This window comes from Haematobia irritans, chromosome 1 (assembly GCF_050003625.1).
Source record: "Haematobia irritans isolate KBUSLIRL chromosome 1, ASM5000362v1, whole genome shotgun sequence".
NCBI lineage: Eukaryota > Metazoa > Arthropoda > Insecta > Diptera > Muscidae > Haematobia > Haematobia irritans.
The window spans coordinates 180,865,572-180,888,930 of NC_134397.1; the positions used below are offsets into that span (position 1 = coordinate 180,865,572).

The window sequence follows — 23,359 nt, forward strand, 5'->3', positions numbered from 1 at the left end:
TTTTTTAGGTTTTCTAAAAAGATCCTATTTTGCAAAATTTTCTTTCTATAGAAAATTTTGTGAAAAGTTTATTTCTATAGTAAATTTTGTCAAAATTTTATTTCTATAGAAAATTTTGTGAAAATTTTGTTTCTATAGAACATTTTGTGAAAATTTTATTTCCATAGGAAATTTCGTCAACATTTTATTTCTATAGGAAATTTTGTCAAAATTTTATTTATATAGGAAATTTTGTCAAAATTTTATTTCTATAGGAAATTTTGTTAAAATTTTATTTCTATAGAAAATTTTGTTAAAATTTTATTTCTATAGAAAATTTTGTCAGAATTTTTATTTCTATTGGAAATTTTGTTAAAATTTTATTTCTGTAGAAAATTTTGTTAAAATTTTATTTCTATAGAAAATTTTGTTAAAATTTTATTTCTGTAGAAAATTTTGTTAAAATTTTATTTCTATAGAAAATTTTGTCAACATTTTATTTCTATAGGAAATTTTGTTACAATTTTATTTCTATTGGAAATTTTGTGAAAATTTTATTTCCATAGGAAATTTCGTCAAAATTGTATTTCTATAGGAAATATTGTCAAAATTTTATTTCTATAGGAAATTTTGTCAAAATTTTATTTCTATAGGAAGTTTTGTCATAATTTTATTTCTGTAGAAAATTTTGTTAAAATGTTATTTCTATTGAAAATTTTGTGAAAATTTTATTTCTATAGAAAATTTTGTGAAAATTGTATTTCTATAGAACATTTTGTCAACATTTTATTTCCATAGGAAATTTCGTCAAAATTTTATTTCTATAGGAAATTTTGTCAAAATTTTAATTCTATAGGAAATTTTGTCAAAATTTTATTTCTATAGAAAATTTTGTTAAAATTTTATTTCTGTAGAAAATTTTGTTAAAATTTTATTTCTATAGAAAATTTTGTCAACATTTTATTTCGATAGGACATTTTGTTACAATTTTATTTCTATAGAAAATTTTGTTAAAATTTTATTTCTATAGAAAATTTTGTTAAAATTTTATTTTTATAGAAAATTTTGTCAGAATTTTTATTTCTATTGGAAATTTTGTTAAAATTTTGTTAAAATTTTATTTCTACAGAAAATTTTGTTAAAATTTTATTTCTATAGAAAATTTTGTCAACATTTTATTTCTATAGAAAATTTTGTGAAAATTTTATTTTTATAGATAATTTTGTCAAAATTTTATTTCTATAGAAAATTTTGTCAACATTTTATTTCCATAGGAAATTTTGTCAAAATTTTATTTCTATAGGAAATTTTGTCAAAATTTTATTTCTATAGAAAATTTTGTTAAAATTTTATTTCTATAGAAAATTTTGTTAAAATTTTATTTCTATAGAAAATTTTGTTAAAATTTTATTTCTATAGAAAATTTTGTCAACATTTTATTTCGATAGGACATTTTGTTACAATTTTATTTCTATTGGAAATTTTGTTAAAATTTTATTTCCATAGGAAATTTTGTTAAAATTTTATTTCTATAGAAAATTTTGTTAAAATTTTATTTCTATAGAAAATTTTGTTAAAATTTTATTTCTATAGAAAATTTGGTCAAAATTTTATTTCTATAGAAAATTTTGTTAAAATTTTATTTCTATAGAAAATTTTGTGAAAATTTTATTTCTATAGAAAATTTTGTGAAAATTTTATTTCCATAGGAAATTTCGTCAAAATTGTGTTTCTATAGGAAATTTTGTCAAAATTTTATTTCTATAGGAAATTTTGTCAAAATTTTATTTGTATAGGAAGTTATGTCAAAATTTTATCTATAGTAAGTTTTGCCTTTTTTCTATAGAAAATTTTGTCAAAATTTTATTTCTATAGGAAATTTTGTCAACATTTCTATAGGAAATTTTGTCAAAATTTCATTTCTATAGAAGATTTTGTCAAAATTTTATTTCTATACGTACCTCTTTGCAAAATCTACCAAACTCAAGAATTCTACCAATCTACAAAACAGTAAAAAATTTACCTTTTTTTAGAATTATACCAACTGTGGCAACCGGCTCAGCCAACTCTAAGCATTATTGCTAAAGACACCATATGTGTATTTCGTCTCCTTCTTGGCGTTTCAAAAATATACACTATCTTATAATACTCTGCTCTTCAGGGTGACGGAAAAAAATCACATTTCACGTAACACATTTGCTGGCGAATGTGGTATTAGACAATATTCCCCTCAAAAATATTGAGATCCTGCACTCAAAAACAAAGTTTACTTGGATCCAAAGATTTTGACCTTCTCTGAAGGATTTTGGTATTGATTCCGAGCCAAAGATGCGGCTTCTTTAAAATAAAGAATTTTTTTGAGCGACCTATCTGGCTTTAAATCTAGGACCAATAAAATTAAAATTAGGATACAGATCTCATTTATCATATATTCATTCTCTTTTCGCGGTTTATTAATAAAGGTACTCACGTACTAACAAATGCCAGTTTAAAAATCCAAATTATAACGGATACTTCAAAGTAAAAAATGTTTTATTAATTAAAAAAAAATTTAAACCAAAGACGCTAAATCCTCAAAATAAGTCTTAGCCTATATTTGAAGCGCTATTATCATAAATCTAATGTTTCAATATTTCAGTTAATTTAAGGACAATTTCTTTAAATCAAAAACGTGTTTCTTTATTTTAAGGAAAATTACCATTAGTTCAAGGACATGCGACTTTAACGGAGGGACGAAAATTTACAAAATTTGTATCCTAAATTTAATGAAAAAAATTTGAAGGAAAGATTATAAACTTTATTTTAATTAAAATATCATTATTTTAAAGGAATTTGTCCTTAATATTTTGTAAATTTCGTATCCTAAATTTTAGGCTGCGTAATCTTTAATATCGCGTAAATATTTTTTCAATGTGTAATAAAAACTAAAATATCCTCATTTTGGAATATGTTTATTTCTTCAATGTCCGCTTTTTATAATTTTTAGAGTTGAGTTGATATCTGAGAAACGTTCTCATTAAAGGTGAGTATTAAGTTCGAGTTTAGCCTCTAAAATCGCTAAAGTGAAAACTAAATCAGTAAGAAAAATGCATGAAATTATACATATTTGTTGCAAATTTTATTATAACTTGATGGGGAAAAGCCCAAAGCAAATTTTCACAAAGTTTGTACTCCTTAAAATGGACTATTAAAGAAAAGTAATCGTGAAAAAATGACGATTTTAGCGGCTAAACTCGAACTTAATACCCACCTTAAGGGTAGAATAACTCTACATAGAGTAAGTGTGATGAAAAAGTACCAAATGGCTCGTGGTCGTGCTACGGTGCTTTTCGCAGTCGAAATGTATCAAAAAAAGCACAAAAGTGTCAACTTTATCAACCCTGTTACAAAGCAGCCATAGAAACTCTGCTGCATACTAAAAAGAATTGGTGTATAAATTTCAAAACCATGACGTGTACCCACCCCCACTTGCATATCTTTCATTTTTGATAAGATGGCTTTGCTAATCTAAAGTCGAAATCGTGATTTTTCCTTCCAAAAACAAAAAAAAAACGAAAACATTTATATGGTTACTTTCATATGAAAAATCCTGTATCTCTTCCTCTCTTTCTCTTTTGGTTACCCATGTGCATGTTCTTTGAATGAATAATGCAGCGCGATATGAAAGAAACAACGTTTGGTCGTCTTATCAATGGCGCAATAGCATTGTATTGCATTTTAATGTTTTTTTTTTTCATTTCATTTCATTGTTGTTTATTCTTGTGTTTTTACATATTTATCTTTGTTGTTACTTTTACTATGGTGTAGAGGGTATCACATTGAAATGCTTGTGATCTCAATAACAACGACCAACAACCACCACCACTCTCTTATGCTCTCGAGTTTCTCTTTGTTTTGTGTTTGTGTTTTCTTTATTTTGATTTTTGCAACGTGACAAATTTTGTTGTTTTTGTTGTTGCTTTATTTGTCTACTGTTAACTTTAGTTATGATAATGACAGGCTTCCAATTTCTATGTGTCATAGGATATTTTACTTTGAAACACTGAAAAAATATTTCAGTAATTATTAGGATTATTATATTGAGGACAAATACACTAAAAAAATTTAACTCTCTATTTCACTAAAGCCAATTTAACCTTTAACCCTTTCGACCCTTTTGCCTGTGGGCAACTTTTTGTATTTGGAGACTAACTGTCAGCGTTGTTTTTGTTCATACAACTGTAACGGTATCGAAAGCTACAAGTGTTCTCTTTAAGTTGAATTAAAAAAAACAGCTAATTTGGTTATCATTTAGCAAGTTTATTTTCATTAATACGCACATGTCTCAAGAAAAACAAGTAAGGAAAGTCTAAAGTCGGGCGGGGCCGACTATATTATACCGTACCCCACTTTGTAGATCTAAATTTTCGATACCATATCACATCCGTCAAATGTGTTGGGGGCTGTATATAAAGGTTTGTCCCAAATACATACATTTAAATATCACTCGATCTGGGCAGAATTTGATAGACTTCTACAAAATCTATAGACTCAAAATTTAAGTCGGCTAATGTACTAGGGTGGAACACAATGTTATTAAAAAAATATGGGAAACATTTAAATCTGAAGCAATTTTAAGGAAACTTCGCAACTAAATCGGAGCAAAAAATTGGCCTCTGTGGTCATATGAGTGTAAATCGGGCGAAAGCTATATATGGGAGCTATATCTAAATCTGAACCGATTTCAACATCGCACGCTTAGCTACAATGCTAATTCTACTCCCTGTGCAAAATTTCAACCAAATCGGGGTAAAACTCTGGCTTCTGGGACCGTATTAGTCCATATCGGGCGAAAGATATATATGGGAGCTATATATAAATCTGAACCGATTTCAACCAAATTTGACACACATGACTATAATACTAATTGTACTCCTAGTGCAAAATTTCAACCAAATTGGGCCAAAACTCTGGCTTCTGCGGCCATATAAGTCCATATCGGGCGAAAGATATATATGGAAGCTATATCTAAATCTGAACCGATTTCAATCAAATTTAGCACACATGACTTACTACTAATTGTACTTCTTGTGGAAAATTTCAAGCTAATCGGGATAAAACTCTGGCTTCTGGGTCCATGTAAGTGCATATCGGGCGAAATATATATATGGGAGCTATATCTAAATCTGAACCGATTTCAATCAAATTTGGCACTCTGGCTTCTGGGCCATATAAGTGCATGTCGGGCGAAAGATATATATGGGAGCTATATCTAAATCTGAACCGATTTCTTCCAAAATCAATACGGTTCTATTCTGACCCAAAAAAGGAACACGTGCCAAATTTGAAGGCGATTGGACTTAGATTGCGACCTAGACTTTGATCACAAAAATGTGTTCACAAACAGACGGACGGACGGACAGACAGACGGACATGGTTATATCGACTCAGGGAACCACCCTGAGCATTATTGCCAAAGACACCCTATGTCTACCTCGTCTCCTTCTTGGTGTTGCAAACATATGCACTAACTTATAATACCCTGTTCCACAGTGTGGCGCAGGCTATAAAAAGTATTCTTGGAGCTACAGTAACACAACAAAACCAAGAATGTATGTTTTGTACTAATAAAATCTATTGTTGGTGTTCCAAACATTTTTTCGGCTTACTCTAATGTCATCATTTGTTTGTTTTGGTTATTTTTAATGTTGTCATTTATTTTGCCTTTCTCCGGAAAAGACCAAATGGAAATGCTATTACTCATCATTGTTTTTATTTATTTAGGGAGATTTTTTGTTTTTATTATTTTTAAAGGGGCGGTGACCAGTCATTTGACATATATTGCAATATCTAAATATTAACATTTTATAGATACATTAACATACTTACATACATACTCTTTTATAGACTATATTTAAATGTAGTAAATAATTTAGTTAAGAAATTGATGTATTACATGCTACATATATTCCAAAACTCTTTAGAGGCATTACAGCCGGATCATCGAAGCCAATGCTTTGAAAAAAAAGTTAAAAATTCGATCGAGACGAAGTAGAAATTTTAAAATGTATTTATACATGAGTTGTGAATGTCTTTAATCATTAATTTTTAAATATTTTAAACAAAGCGGATTTTTTTTGTTCGAATTTCCTGGGATCCGACTTAAAGGGAAACTATCTTTGATATGGCATGCATATATTAGACATTCTAACAAATAAGAAATAGCCTAAAGCTAAGGTTCTAAGCACGGTTGTCACTCAAGTCAAAAAAAAAAAATTTAAAGAATGTTTTACCAAAAAAATTCTTTTTGCAAAATTTTATTTCTTAAAAAAAACACATTCCCGTGTAAAAATTGGGGGATCTGATTTGATATGGTTAGATCTGATCCAAGATATGGTCAGATCTGAGCAGATCCGAAAAATGGTTATATCTGGTCAGATATAAATACTATGAAATTGGATCTGATCAGATCTCAAAAATGAGACACATCTAATCAGATCTAATTTGATATAATTGTATATTATTTGATACAATCGTATCTTTCGAGATCTTTCAACACATAAAAGCCCATAATTTGTATATAAAATGAGATCAATTGTTTTATTTAATAACAATTGTATGTGCATAATAAATATGTTTAATTTAAATTGATCCATCAAAGCTATTTAAGAGTATTGACAGTTGAGTTAGAGTGTTGTCCAAGGGTTTTTCGTTTGTTTCTTCTGCTTTGGACTTAGACACGCGACTAAAGTATTACAGCGTTAAGGCAATCTGCAATGAAATTAAGTAAAAAAAAACAATTATTAAACAAATATAGGAATAAACAAATATGGGAATATATTGAACTATGTAAGCAAGTATTAGTATTGTTTTAGATCATTCTTCTTTAAGTTGCAATAAAAATTGCCATATAATTTTATGTTGCTTTTAATACTCACATTTAAAGTGTATTCGGGATTAGGTTAGGTATAGCGATAGGCTGTTATTTTAGGTTCATACATACTATTCAGACCATCATGACATCACAGTGATCAACATCTCACTTATCACTGACTGCTGCTCGATTCAATAATTAGCTCAATAACATGGGACCTCCTTGCTATAATCGAGTCCTATCGGCATTTCACGTTGCGCTGAAACAACTTAGAGAATCTTTGAAGCAGAAATGTCACCAACATTACTACGAGGAGATAATCCACCGCCGAAATAATTTTTGGTGTCTAGATAATGGCATTGAGGTTTAGACGTGTATTGCATAAAATCTTTTTAACTTGTTCATGATTTTTTTTCATATTTTGGACCGTATTTAACCCCATATATAGTCAGATATGATGTTATATCTACCATATCTTATTAGATATAGTGATATATATGGTCCTATCCAAGCATATATTATTAGATATGCCAGATATAATTAGATATTATACTATATATGATGAGATCTGCAATTATATCTAACCAGATCTAGCACCATATATAGCATATCTGTGCATATCTAATTATGTCTGAACCAATATCTGAACAGATCCAATTAGACCCAATTTGATATTATTAGATAGGATTGGATCCTCCAATTTTTACACGGGTTGTCAAATTTTCTTTAGAAAAAAAATGTTGAAAAAATTCTCTAGAGAAATAACATTTTGACAAAAAAAATCTATAGAAAAAAATTTTGAAAAGAATTTCTTTAGAAATAAAATGTTAAATTTTCTTTAGAAATACAATGTTCACAAAATTTTCTATAGAATTAATATTTTCACAAAATTTTCTATAGAGATCAAAATTTTGACAAAATTTTCTATAGAAATTATTTTTTTACTATAGAATTAAAATTTTGACAAAATTTTCTATAGAAACAAAATGTTGACAAAATTTTCTATAGAAATTAAATTTTGAGAAAATTTTCTATAGAAATTAAATTTTGCAAAAATTTTCTAAAGAAATAAAATGTTGCTAAAAATAAAACTTTGCAACAATTTTCTATAGAAATAAAATTTTGACAAAATTTGGTATATAAAGGGTGATTTGTTAAGAGCTTGATAACTTTTTTAAAAAAAAACGCATAAAATTTGCAAAATCTCATCGCTTCTTTATTTGAAACGTTAGATTGGTCCATGACATTTACTTTTTGAAGATAATTTCATTTAAATGTTGACCGCGGCTGCGTCTTAGGTGGTCCATTCGGAAAGTCCAATTTTGGGCAACTTTTTCGAGCATTTCGGCCGGAATAGCCCGAATTTCTTCGGAAATGTTGTCTTCCAAAGCTGGAATAGTTGCTGGCTTATTTCTGTAGACTTTAGACTTGACGTAGCCCCACAAAAAATAGTCTAAAGGCGTCAAATCGCATGATCTTGGTGGCCAACTTACCGGTCCATTTCTTGAGATGAATTGTTCTCCGAAGTTTTCCCTCAAAATGGCCATAGAATCGCGAGCTGTGTGGCATGTAGCGCCATCTTGTTGAAACCACATGTCAACCAAGTTCAGTTCTTCCATTTTTGGCAACAAAAAGTTTGTTAGCATCGAACGATAGCGATCGCCATTCACCGTAACGTTGCGTCCAACAGCATCTTTGAAAAAATACGGTCCAATGATTCCACCAGCGTACAAACCACACCAAACAGTGCATTTTTCGGGATGCATGGGCAGTCCTTGAACGGCTTCTGGTTGCTCTTCACTCCAAATGCGGCAATTTTGCTTATTTACGTAGCCATTCAACCAGAAATGAGCCTCATCGCTGAACAAAATTTGTCGATAAAAAAGCGGATTTTCTGCCAACTTTTCTAGGGCCCATTCACTGAAAATTCGACGTTGTGGCAGATCGTTCGGCTTCAGTTCTTGCACGAGCTGTATTTTATACGGTTTTACACCAAGATCTTTGCGTAAAATCTTCCATGTGGTCGAATAACACAAACCCAATTGCTGCGAACGGCGACGAATCGACATTTCACGGTCTTCAGCAACACTCTCAGAAACAGACGCAATATTCTCTTCTGTACGCACTGTACGCATTCGTGTGGTTGGTTTAATGTCCAATAAAGTAAACCGAGTGCGAAACTTGGTCACAATCGCATTAATTGTTTGCTCACTTGGTCGATTATGTAGACCATAAATCGGACGTAAAGCGCGAAACACATTTCGAACCGAACACTGATTTTGGTAATAAAATTCAATGATTTGCAAGCGTTGCTCGTTAGTAAGTCTATTCATGATGAAATGTCAAATCCTAACCTCAAAAGAATCACCCTTTAAATAAAATTTTCAAATAATTTTTTATAGAAATCAAATTTTGAGAAAATTTTCTAAAGAAATAAAATTTTCCATTCGTTTTGTTTTGTTATTGTTGGTTTTGTTCCTTACGCATTGTTGTTGTTTTTTATTTCAGCTTAAAACCATATATTGACTAAACTACAAGTGTAACTTAACCAACAGAGGAAAAGAATGTTTGTCAAATTTATTTGGGCAAAGCCCTATAGACTGCAAGATGGTTGGATGGACGCACGTTTCGGAATTACCACATTCCTCATCAACATCCTCTACTTGCAGCAAAACTATCAACCAATTATCAGAATAAATTCAGGCAGTTCATTAAACCCAACAATGAACCACACTTGAACCTTCCGAAAAAAGGTTTTGTATGATAGCCGGCTTATGCCGAAATAAAATCGAAACAAACATATCTCTTTTCCTATGCCACTGTCAAATCATCGATTTGAGTGCATTTGGCTGGGTTTATTTAATTTTTAATTTAATTAATTGATTATATTTTCATATGTAACTAAGCCTTACAAAGGCCTTATACAGTTACTTAAATCAACATTTTAAACATTTTGAGCGTGCTTCCCCTTCTTTTTCCATTCGTTTTGTTTTGTTATTGTTCGTTTTGTTCTTTAAGCATTGTTGTTGTTTTTTATTGCAGCTTAAAACCATACATTGACTAAACTACAAGTGTAGCTTAACCAACAGAGGAAAAGAATGTTTGTCAAATTTATTTGGGCAAAGCCCAAAGCTAAAATTTTCTGTAGAAATGAAACTGCAAGAATTTTCTATAGAAATATAATTTTGACAAAATTTTGTATAGAAATAAAATTTTCAAATAATTTTCTATAGAAATCAAACTTTGAGAAAATTTTCTTAGAAATAAAATGTTGACAAAATTTTCTATAGAAATAAAATTTCAGAAAATTTTCTAAAGAAATAAAATTTTGACAAAATTTTCTATAGAAATAAAATTTTGACAAAATTTTCTGTAGAAATAAAGTTTTGACAAAATTTCCTATAGAAAATAAATTTTGACAAAATTTCCTATAGAAATAAAATTTTGACAAAATTTCCTATAGAAATAAATTTTTGACAAAATTTCCTATAGAAATAAAATTTTGACAAAATTTTCTACAGAAATAAAATGTTAAAAAAATTCTTTAGAAATAAAATGTTGACAAAATTTTCTATAGAAATAAAATTTTGACAAAAAAATTCTATAGAAATAAAATTAAAAAAAAATCTTTAGAAATAAAATGCTCAAAAAAATTTTCTTTAGAAATAAAATTTTCACAAAATATTCTATAGAAATAAAATTTTCAAATAATTTTCTATAGAAATAAAATTTTGAGAAAATTTTCTTAGAAATAAAGTTTTCTGTAGAATAAAATTTCAGAAAATTTTCTAAAGAAATAAAATTTCAGAAAATTTTCTAAAGAAATAAAATTTTGACAAAATTTTCTATAGAAATAAATTTTCAGAAAATTTTTTAAAGAAATTAATATAGAAATATAGAAATAAAATTTTGACAAAAAAATTCTATAGAAATAAAATTTAAAAAAAATCTTTAGAAATAAAATGTTAAAAAAATTTTCTTTAGAAATAAAATTTTCACAAAATCTTCTATAGAAATAAAATTTTCAAATAATTTTCTATAGAAATAAAATTTTGAGAAAATTTTCTTAGAAATAAAATTTTCTATAGAATAAAATTTCAGAAAATTTTCTAAAGAAATAAAATTTCAGAAAATTTTCTAAAGAAATAAAATTTTGACAAAATTTTCTATAGAAATAAATTTTCAGAAAATTTTCTAAAGAAATAAAATTTTTCTATAGAAATTAAATGTTGACAAAATTTTCTAAAAATATTTTGGCAGACAGACGGACGGACAGACGGATATGGCTATATCGATATACTGAGCATTATTGCCAAAGACCCATGTGTCTATCGCGTCTCCTTCTGGGTGTTGCAAACATATGAATACCCTGTTCCTGTGTGGAATATGATTTGCATGCTTTGGAAATACCTCATTCGTAGTGGAAAAAGTGCTTCGAAAATTGTTTCAAATGCATCGAAAAATCTATAGATCTTAATTAATAGGGAATATTTTGAAAAACAAAGTGATTTTAATTAATTAATATTTGTTTCTGTTCTCTAATCCCGAAATATAAAAGGCAACCATCGCATATATTTATTACCAAATTACTTAATTGATTTTTTAAAACGTTACTAGCCGATTGTGAGCACTATATAAAGAGGGTTGTTTTATTTTAAGGAGATTGACAATTTCTAGTACACTTTATGAAGAATCAAATAGTCGAATTAGCTTTGGATTCATTTAAAAAAGGTCGATTATACCAAATACCATTTTGATACCACTACCTTAAATATGAAAGTTTTTTTTTTTTTTTAACGAAAACCTTGGATTTTATGAAAATAATATCACTTGTAATGTGAATATACACTACACTGTCTGCTCAAAACCATTGTAGCGATGAACAAAGACATCATCAGGCTTTTTTTACATATTTTTTATTCGCTTATTAACGCGATTGCTCATTTTATGCTTTCATATTTTTATTTGCTTGTTGCTGCTTCTGTTTTCATTTTGTACTTGAATTGCTATAAAACAATCTCCAGCCATCCATCAAGCACTGAAATAAAATATTTTGAACATTTAAAACAAATTGAATACACGTAAAAAAATACCATATATTTTGACCAAAATGAAATTTTTGCTTTCGTTTTGGTTACAAAAGTAATTTTTTGTAAGAGCCAGCTATGGTTACTTTAAATTTGGCCTTAATTGCCCTTAATTTATTGAAATGCAAACTAAATTGTATAGCCCCAAAATTTTCTATCAGTGAATATTGTTATTATTTATTTTTTTTATGTGTGCACTTACATTTTATATCTCTATGTACATTTGTATGTCAAAAAAAAAAAATAAACAAACACAAAAAAATATTTTTTGTAGGCGGTTTCTTTACACAAAACGTGTCTTGGAACATAGCTCTACAGTGTAGTGTATGTTGTAGCTTAATTAAATAACTGATTCGTTGTATTTACCTAGCCTTGTCATTTTGATTATCTCCTTACCTCTCAACAGCTTTTGTCCACATTAAGTTTTGTCATGCCACATAGTATTGTGAAGAGAAGGAGAAGAGTGTTGTCAATCTACTTGTTGATTATAAACCGGCGAATAGAATATGCTACACGCAGAGACACCGATAGATTTATATGGGGGCAATATATAATTTTTGACCGTTATGGACCAATTTTTGCATGTTTGTTAGGAGGCATATACTAACATCACGGACCAAATTTCAACTGATCGGATGAAGTTAGCTTCTCTAAGAGGCTCCGTAAGGCAAATCTGAGAATCGGTTTATATGGGGGCTGAATTGGGCTTCGAATTGCTTCCCCACCCACCGTATTTTCCAGATCTGGCCGACTTTTTCTTGTTCTCAGACCTCAAAAGGATGCTCGCAGGGAAAAAATTTGGCTGCAATGAAGAGGTGATCGCCGAAACTGAAGCCTATTTTGAGGCAAAACCGAAGGAGTACTACCAAAATGGTATCAAAAAATTGGAAGGTCGTTATAATCGTTGTATCGCTCTTGAAGGGAACTATGTTGAATAATAAAAACGAATTTTGACAAAAAAATGTGTTTTTCTTTGTTAGACCGGGGACTTATCAGCCAACCTGTTACATTGTACTGGTGCTTTGTTTGTTATCAACAACCAACTGGCAACGTGTGCTATTGTTTGCAAGATTTTACTGGGGAAAACCCTCTAGCAAAAACTTGCAATTTCTCTATCTAATAACTGTCAAATGTAGTCTCTCTCCGGACCTCTCTTTTGCTGGCTTTTTGCAGTAAACGAACGACATCCAGCAAAAATTTGTAATAGTTATCAAAAATTATCGGTTTCTCGAACGGAACTATTATCAAAAGTATGAATACTTTTAACAAAACATTCCAAAGCGAATCCTTCTAAATTTTTTATTTAATATATTTAACAAAAAATATTCTATTATAAATATAAATAAATTTTGTAAAAAAGTGATTTAGCAGATATCGACTATAAAACTTCTTTGTATGTTAAAGAAATTAAAAAAAATAGCTAGGTCACAAAACCAATTCACAAATTATTTCAGAAAATAACCTTGAAATTGATATTAATACAGTTTCAGCCAATATTCTGAAATTTTACCCGAAATTGTGGACAAATTCTATCATCACCCTTATTCCTGAAGTCACCCTCGCTCTCGTCGTCGTTTTTTGTGGTCTATCGCTTTTAAGTCGTCTCGTCATTCATTTGGTATTCCTGTAGAGTGCAGGGATGAAAAATACAATTTTTAAGAAAGTACAATAAAGGTATTTTTTTGAGCGAAAAAGTACTTTTCACTAAATTCAACAAAAATTCCATTGGAAGATTATTGTCAAGAGCACCCCTAATTTTATAGAATTAAAATTTTGACAACATTTTCTATAGAAATAAAGTTTTCACAAAAATGTCTATAGAAATAAAATTTTGACAAAATTTTCTATAAAAATAAAATTTTGACAACATTTTCTATAAAAATAAAATTTTCGATAAAAATAAAATTTTGACACAATTTTCGATAAAAATAAAATTTTGACAAAATTTTCTACAGAAATAAAATTTCGACAAAATTTTCTATAAAAATAAAATTTTGACATTTTTTTTTTATAAAAATAAAATTTTGACAAATTTTTTTATAAAAATCAAATTTTGACAAAATTTTCTATAGAAATAAAATTTTGACAAAATTTTCTATAAAAATAAAATTGATATTAATATAGTTTCAGCCAATATTCTGAAATATTACCCGAAAATTGTGGACAAATTCTATCATCACCCTTATTCCTCAAGTCACCCTCGCTCTCGCCGTCGCTTTTTGTGGTCTATCGCTTTTAAGTCGTCTCGTCATTCATTTGGTATTCCTGTAGAGTGCAGGGATGAAAAATACAATTTTTAAGAAAGTACAATAAAGGTATTTTTTTGAGCGAAAAAGTACTTTTCACTAAATTCAACAAAAATTCCATTGGAAGATTATTGTCAAGAGCACCCCTAATTTTATAGAAATAAAATTTTGACAACATTTTCTATAGAAATAAAGTTTTCACAAAAATGTCTATAGAAATAAAATTTTGACAAAATTTTCTATAAAATCAAATTTTGACAAAATTTTCTATAGAAATAAAATTTTGACAAAATTTTCGATAAAAATAAAATTTTGACAAAATTTTCTATAAAAATAAAATTTTCGATAAAAATAAAATTTTGACAAAATTTTCGATAAAAATTTTCTATAGAAATAAAATTTTGACAAAATTTTGTATAGAAACAAAATTTTCGATAAAAATTTTCTATAAAAATAAAATTTTGCCAATTTTTTTTTTATAAAAATAAAATTTTGACAAATTTTTTTTATAAAAATAAAATTTTGACAAAATTTTCGATAAAAATAAAATTTTCGATTAAAATACAATTTTGACAAAATTTTCTATAAAAATAAAATTTTCTATAGAAATAAAATTTTGACAATTTTTTTTATAAAAATAAAATTTTGACAATTTTTTTTTTATAAAAATAAAATTTTGACAAAATTTTCGATAAAAATAAAATTTGGACAAAATTTTCTATAGAAATAAAATTTCGACAAAATTTTCTATCGAAATAAAATTTCCAAATCTAGAATACCTCTAGATTCTAGGACCATAAAGACGTGTGTCGAAAATGGTGAGTACCTGTCCATGTTTTGATATAGCCCCCATATTGACCGGTCTCCCGATTTTACTTCTTGGGCTTCTAGAATCCGTAATGTTTACCCAATTTGCCTCAAATCGGAAATCTAGAGGTATTCTAGGAAAATAAAAAGATGTGCCTGAAAATTATGATTATCGGACCATGTTTCGATATAGCCCCCATATTGACCGGTCTCCCGATTTTACTTCTTGGGCTTCTAGAATCCGTCATTTTTACCCAATTTGCCTCAAATCGGAAATCTAGAGGTATTCTAGGAAAATAAAGAGATGTGCCGAAAATGGTGATTATCGGACCATGTATTGATATAGCCCCCATATTGACCGGTCTCCCGATTTTACTTCTTGGGCTTCTAGAATCCGTTGTTTTTACCCAATTTGCCTGAAATTTGGAATCTAGAAGTATTCTAGGACCATAAAGGGGTGTGCCGAATATATTGAGTATCGGTACAGTTTTTAATATAGGCCCCTTATAAACCGGCCCTCCGATTTGGGCTCTAGATTCTAGAACTCCAATTAAATGTGCTGAATACTGTGTGTATCCTTCCATGTTTTGGTATAGCCCCCATTACACCGAACTAACGATTTAACTCCTAGGGTTTCTAGAAATTGTAGTTTTTATCCGATTTGCCACAAATTGAAAATATACTGGCATTTTAGACCCATAACAAAGTGTATATGATTTAGTTTTATCGGTCCATTTGGTAAGGCCTCCATATAGACCAATTTCACTTATTGAGGGTATAGAAGACTGATCATGAAAATTACTTGACACTGAATGCAAAATTTCCAGATTTTACTTCTCGTAATCTTTTAAATAATTGGGATGAAAATCTACAAATTTTAGATTTCAAATCAAGGCGTTATTTCATAATTTTCTTGCACACTTACAAGAAATGTTTATGATTCCTCTAAAACTCAAACAAAAAATGGTTCTTATAAATTCAGAATCTGATCTAGTCTTAATAGGTAAAATCTTTACATTTATCTGTGGGAAGCGTACTGGTTGAACTGATCTGCTTGGGAAAATATCTGTCATCAAACCCCCTGAAATTTTCATAGGAAACTATTATATTTGATGCATGGTGGTGGGTATTTAAGATTCGGCCCGGCCGAACTTATACTTGTTTTTATCTTAGTTACCAGGGCATTTATCAAAAGTTGGCACTACTGGTGGCAACCGTTTACAATTACAATCGTCAATTTATTCATTTGTCCAAACTAAAAAGCAGAAAGATAGTTTAATATTATTTTGTCTTTGTTGAACGCTTACTGACTGACTGACTATTCATTGTATTTTACTTGTCTCATATGAAACTGTAAATATTCTCAATTATTTCAAGTAATTTAGTATTTTCTTTGTTCTATTACAGATTATATGAAATACTAGAAATTATCGTCAGTGAGAACTACAAAGAGAGAGAGAGAGAGAGGGAAACACAAATTTAAATATTCATTACGGAAATAACTTAAGATTTAAAACACAATTATTTGTAAGTATAAAGATTTCTTTTAATGGGATTTACTTTGATGTGATGATGCTATTGTTGTAGGTGGTGTATATTTGGAATTTCTGTTGCGTGAACTGAGAAAGGTAATTTGGCAAAGCGGCATTAAAGAACAACGACAACGACAACATTAAAAGCAACCAAATCCATCCATCCATACCACAAAGACTTGAGAATACCAACCGCAACTGGTTGGTTGACTGACTAAGCAGAACTGAATTGAAGAGAAGAAGAAGAAGAAGGTGTTATAAACAATAACAACAACAACAAAAACCCTAAACATACATATATTTATTATTTCCATTTGTCGTATACGGGAATGTCATGTCAGCAAGCATCAAGATTCATAGCAGTGAACAACAACTCGACCACCACCGCCGCCGCCATCAACGTTAGCAACAATAATCGCAGTTCACCCAATAGTATAAAAAGAATTGTTGCAACCGACGATCCGTATGTGTTCACAGAAACAGTGCCAACAACACCACCCATTTTATTCAATGCACAGGTAAAATTTTGAGTGAAATTGAAATGATGGAATCACTCTGTGCAATGCATCAGACTTTGAATGTTGACTTTCGCCCTATATATATTGCAAAAAATTCGGATGGAGTATGAGTTCCTAAGGCACAGTCCAATTAGGGATTGTAGTGAGAATCCAAAAGCCAACCTTTAGCCTTTTTGACAGATTTTTTTACATAAAAAAACAAGTATATACGGCCGTAAGTTCGGCCAGGCCGAAGCTTATGTACCCTCCACCATGGATTGCATAATAAAAATAATTCAGTTTGACAAAATTTTCTATAGAAATAAAATTTTGACAAAATTTTCTATTGCAATAAAATTTGACAAAATTTTCTATAGAAATAAAATTTTGACAACATTTTCTATAGAAATAAAATCTTGACAAAATTTTGTATAGTAATAAAATTTTCACCAATTTTTTTATAGAAGTAAAATTTTGACAAAATTTTCTATAGAAAAAAAAATTTACAAAATTTTCTATAGAAATAAAATGTTGACAAATTTTTCTATTGCAATAAAATTTGACAAAATTTTCTATAGAAATAAAATTTTGACAAAATTTTCTATTGCAATAAAATAAAATTTTGACAAAATTTTCTATAGAAATAAAATTTTGACAAAATTTTCTATAGAAATAAAATTTTGACAAAATTTTCTATAGAAATAAAATTTTGTCAAAATGTTCTATAGAAATAAAATCTTGACAAAATTTTGTATAGTAATAAAATTTTGACAAAATTTTCTATAGAAATAAAATCTTGACAAAATTTTGTATAGTAATAAAATTTTGACAACATTTTCTATTGAAATAAAATTTTGACAACATTTTCTATAGAAATAAAATTTTGGTAGATTATTTTTGGGGATCGGCTATATATAACTATAGACCGATATGGACCAATTTTGGCATGGTTGTAAGCGGCCATATACTAGCGCAATGTACAAATTTCAACCGGGTCGGATGATTTTTGCTCCTCCAATATCTCCGGAGGTCAAATCTGGGCATCGGTTTAAATGGGGTATATATATAATTAAGACCGGTATGGACCAATTTTTGCCTGATTGTTAGAGACCATATAATAACACCATGTACCAAATTTCAGCCGGATCGGATGAAATTTGCTTCTCTTAGCGTCTCTGCAAGCCAAATCGGGATCGGTTTATATGGGGACTATATATAATTATGGACCAATTTTTGCATAGTTGTTAGAGACCATATACTTAACAAATTTCAGCCGGATCGGATGTATATGATTATGGACCTATGTGGACCAATTTTTGCATAGTTGTTAGAGACCATATACTTACACCATGTACCAAATTTCAGCCGGATCGGATGAAATTTGCTTCTCTTAGAGGCTCCGCAAGCCAAATCTGGGGATCGGTTTATATGGGGGCTATATATGATTATGGACCGATGTGGACCAATTTTTGCATGTTTGTTAAAGACCATATACTAACACCATGTACCAAATTTCAGCCGGATCGAATGAAATTTGCTTCTCTTAGAGACTCCGCAAGCCAAATCTGAGGATCGGTTTATATGGGGGCTAATTACACTAGCCAACAACCATTTTGTGAATTGTTTCTAGCATATTTTTTCTTATTGATTATGACCTACTGAACACGAAAATGTTTTTTAAAAAATTTTCTGTCGATTGGTTTTCGAGATATAATTTTTTTAATTTTTTTTTTTAATTTTTGGATAGAAATAAAATTTTGACAAAATTTTCTATTGCAATAAAATTTGACAAAATTTTCTATAGAAATAAAATTTTGACAACATTTTCTATAGAAATAAAATCTTGACAAAATTTTGTATAGTAATAAAATTTTCACCAATTTTTTTATAGAAGTAAAATTTTGACAAAATTTTCTATAGAAAAAAAAATTTACAAAATTTTCTATAGAAATAAAATGTTGACAAATTTTTCTATTGCAATAAAATTTGACAAAATTTTCTATAGAAATAAAATTTTGACAAAATTTTCTATTGCAATAAAATAAAATTTTGACAAAATTTTCTATAGAAATAAAATTTTGACAAAATTTTCTATAGAAATAAAATTTTGACAAAATTTTCTATAGAAATAAAATTTTGTCAAAATGTTCTATAGAAATAAAATCTTGACAAAATTTTGTATAGTAATAAAATTTTGACAAAATTTTCTATAGAAATAAAATCTTGACAAAATTTTGTATAGTAATAAAATTTTGACAACATTTTCTATTGAAATAAAATTTTGACAACATTTTCTATAGAAATAAAATTTTGACAAAATTTTCTATAGTAATAAAATTTTGACAAACTTTTCTATAGAATTAAAATGTTGCCAACATTTTCTATAGAAATAAAATTTTGGTAGATTATTTTTGGGGATCGGCTATATATAACTATAGACCGATATGGACCAATTTTGGCATGGTTGTAAGCGGCCAATATCTCCGGAGGTCAAATCTGGGCATCGGTTTAAATGGGGTATATATATAATTAAGACCGGTATGGTTGTGGGAGACTATATACTAACACCATGTACCAAATTTCAACAAGATCGAATGAATTTTGCTTCTCTTAGAGACTCCGCTAGCCAAATCTGAGCGTCGGTTTATATGGGGGCTATTCTTAAAAGTGGTCCGATATGGCCCATTTGCAATACCATCCGACCTACATCAATAAGAACTACTTGTGCCAAGTTTCAAGTCGATAGCTTGTTTTGTTCGGAAGTTAGCGTGATTTCAACAGACGGACGGACATGCTTAGATCGACTCTGAATTTCACCACGACCCAGAATATATATACTTTATGGGGTCTTAGAGCAATATTTCGATGTGTTACAAACGGAATGAATCCTATGGTGGTGGGTATAAACACAATTCGTCCTTTCGAATGTGTTTAAAATCGACTTTTTAAATTTATTGGGCTGCGTTTAAACAATATAATTTTACACACTCATTTTCACCGCCTGTCTGAACATATGTTTAAAATACACCTGTCGCTTTGCGTCGCAGATACGTATCAAAAAAAAAAAAAACACGACGCAAAGTGAATTATGAGTTTCTATGGCAAACCATGCAAATATTGGAGACAGATAACAAAGCAACTTCGAAAATCTAACTACGCAAAGTGAAAATTAGTACTCGTACTAATTCAGCAGCGACGCAACTTCGAAACAACGCAAAACGAGGTCTAGATGTAGTTTAAAAAAATGATAGCATTCCCCTTTTCAACCAATATGGAATTTTGAGTTTTTTTATTAAAAGTTTTATTCGATTTTGGATCGATAGACTTTGACTTTAGGTTTTTTTTTTTTTTTGATAAAAAGTGGATTGTTCGAAAAGTCGATTTCCGAATTTTGTATTCTAAAACTATATTAGATAAAGACTTGGTAAAGTCTATTTTTCGACTGTTTTTTTTTTCAATTTTGGACATTTTGACATTTAGACCTTTCGACTTCGAATTCTGAAAACATCAAAATTTTGAAAAATCAAAATTTTTTGAATTGCATTTAAATGGAATTATTTTGCACACTCATACTCTCATAATTAAAAAGTAGCACCAACCCTCTGAGTTAACATAGAAATATTAACATTCCCCTTTTTCATACTATGCCGAATATTGACTATTTTAATAAAAGTCGATTACTCGATTTGAAAATCAAAACCCAATTAGGCGATCATACATAGAGTGCTACATAGAGTAATTGAAACCGGTGGGACGGTTTATCTTCTTACACTGTGATTGTCGGTGTTGATGAAAATCTCATTTTCGGTTAAAAGGTAGAATTGGTGTTTTCTCCTTTCCTCCTTTCGGGTTTTGTGACAATTGTCAATTTGATTCCAAATATTGATAAATACACCTAGGTATTTTAACATTAATCACATACTGTAATTTAAAAGATCTTTGTATATCTTGTGCTGTGTGAATGAATAAATAAAATAATAATAATAAATAGATGCATTACCGTCCACCGGCTTTGGATAATATTCTTTTTTTTAACCTAGAAAATCCGATTAAAAAAATATTTCAAACTGTGGATATAGACATATTTATAATTTTTGTTTAAACTATTTTCTGTTATGTACATGATTCAAGGGCATCGGATAGATGACTTAAAAAGATAAATCTGGGGATCGGTTAATACAGGGGCTGTAACAGATTTTAAAGCTTCTTATTTTGACGAGATATACAAACCAATTTCACAATACATCTTCTAGTTAATTGCTGCACCTCTTTAGACGGTCAAGAAGTTTGATTTGAATATATGGAACTATATTAGACTTAGCAGCTTTTTGTTTGCACAAAGACTCTCCTATGGAAATTTCATTTGTTATATCTCTTCATCGGCTTATATAAGCCGATGTATCCGAATTTAAATATTCGATGGCATATGGAAACTACACTTGCCAAATTTCTACCAAAAATGGTAGAATTCTACCAATTGTCTAGGAATATAATTTTGACAAAATTATCTATGGGAATACACTTTTGACCAAATTTTCTATAGAAATTAAATTTTGACAAATTTTCTATAGAAACAAAGTTTTGACAAAATTTTCTACATAAATAAAATTTTGACAAAATTTATGGGAATAAAAAATTCTATAGAAATAAAATTATGACAAAATTTTCTAAAGAAAGAACGTTTTGACAAAATGTTTTATATAAACAAAATTCAAGGGAATACAATTTTGACAAAATTTTCTGTAGAAATAAAATTTTGATAACATTTTCTACAGCAATAAAATTTGGACAAAATTTTCTGTAGAAGTAAAACTTTGACAAAATTTTCTACAGCAGTAAAATTTTGACAAAATGTTCAATAGAAATAAAATTTGGACAAATTTTCTATAGAAATAAAATTTTGGCACAATTTTCTATAGAAATAAAATTTTGACAAATTTCTATAGAAATAAAATTTTGACAAATTTTCTATAGAAATAAAATCTTGACAAAATTTTCTATAGAAATAAAATTTTGACAAAATTTTCTAAAGAAAGAACGTTTTGACAAAATTTTCTATAGAAATTAAATTTTGACAAAATTTTCTGTAGAAATTACATTTTGACAAAATTTTCTATAGAAATAAAATTTTGACAATATTTTCTATAGAAATAAAATGTTGACAAAATTTTCTATAGAAATACAATTTTGACAAAATTTTCTATAGAAATACAATTTTGATGAAATTTTTTTACAGAAATACAATTTTGACAAAATTTTCTACAGAACTAAAATTTCGACAAAATTTTTTATAGAAATATAATTTTGACACAATTTTCTATAGAAATTAAATTTTGACAAAATTTTCTCTAGTAATAAAATTTTGACAAAATTTTCTACAGAAATAAAATTTCGACAAAATTGTCTATAGAAATAAAATTTTGACAAAATTGTCTATAGAAATAAAATTTTGACAAAATTTTCTCTAGTAATGAAATTTTGACAAAATTTTCTATAGAAATAAAATTTTGACAATATTTTCTATAGAAATAAAGTTTTGAAAATATTTTCTATAGAAATAAAATTTTTTAAAAATTTTCTATAGAAATAAAATTTTGACAAAATTGTCTATAGAAATAAAATTTTGACAAAATTTTCTATAGAAATAAAATTTTGACAATATTTTCTATAGAAATAAAGTTTTGACAATATTTTCTATAGAAATAAAATTTTGATAAAATTGTCTATAGAAATAAAATTTTGACAAAATTGTCTATAGAAATAAAATTTTGACAAAATTTTCTATAGAAATAAAATTTTGACAAAATTTTCTATAGAAATAAAATTTTGACAAAATTTTCTATAGAAATAAAATTTTGACAAAATTTTCTATAGAAATAAAATTTTGACAATATTTTCTATAGAAATAAAATGTTGACAAAATTTTCTATAGAAATAAAATTTTGACAAAATTTTCTCTAGAAATAAAACTTTGACAAAATTTTCTATAGAAATAAAATTTTGACAAAATTTTCTATAGAAATAAAATTTTGACAATTTTTCAATAAAAATAACATTTTGACAAATTTTCTATAGAAATAAAATTTTGACAAAATTATCTATGGGAATAAAATTTGACCAAATTTTCTATAGAAATAAAATGTTGACAAAATGTTCTATAAAAATAAAATTTTGACAAATTTTCTACAGAAATAAAATTTATTTATTTATTTATTTAAATTATTTATTTAATAAAATTTTGACAAAATTTTCTTTAGAAGTAAAATTTTGACAAAATTTTCTATAGAAATAAAATTTTGATAAAATTTTCTATAGAAATAAAATTTTGATAAAATTTCTATAGAAATAAAATTTTGAC

The 23,359-nt window shown here is 28.1% G+C and overlaps 1 protein-coding gene and 1 long non-coding RNA gene across 4 annotated transcripts in view; one reads left to right on the plus strand and one right to left on the minus strand.

The window, feature by feature from the left end:
• l(3)L1231 (zf-C3Hc3H domain-containing lethal (3) L1231) overlaps positions 1-23,359 on the plus strand; it is a 62,319-nt gene that overhangs the window by 25,693 nt on the left and 13,267 nt on the right. For 2 of the 3 annotated variants that reach the window (XM_075292231.1, XM_075292233.1), the window contains exons 2-3: positions 16,380-16,499; positions 16,560-17,022. In XM_075292231.1, coding sequence (XP_075148346.1) covers positions 16,834-17,022 — 189 coding nt within the window. In that variant the 5' untranslated portion in view covers positions 16,380-16,499; positions 16,560-16,833. Of the gene's footprint in view, positions 1-16,306; positions 16,326-16,379; positions 16,500-16,559; positions 17,023-23,359 lie in introns of those variants that run through there. The other variant, XM_075292232.1, reaches the window with a different exon arrangement.
• LOC142222219 (uncharacterized) lies at positions 11,454-12,248 on the minus strand. The gene is made up of 2 exons (XR_012718280.1): positions 12,122-12,248; positions 11,454-11,870 (listed from the first exon to the last, which is right to left on the minus strand). It is a non-coding gene; the product is annotated as an uncharacterized LOC142222219 (long non-coding RNA).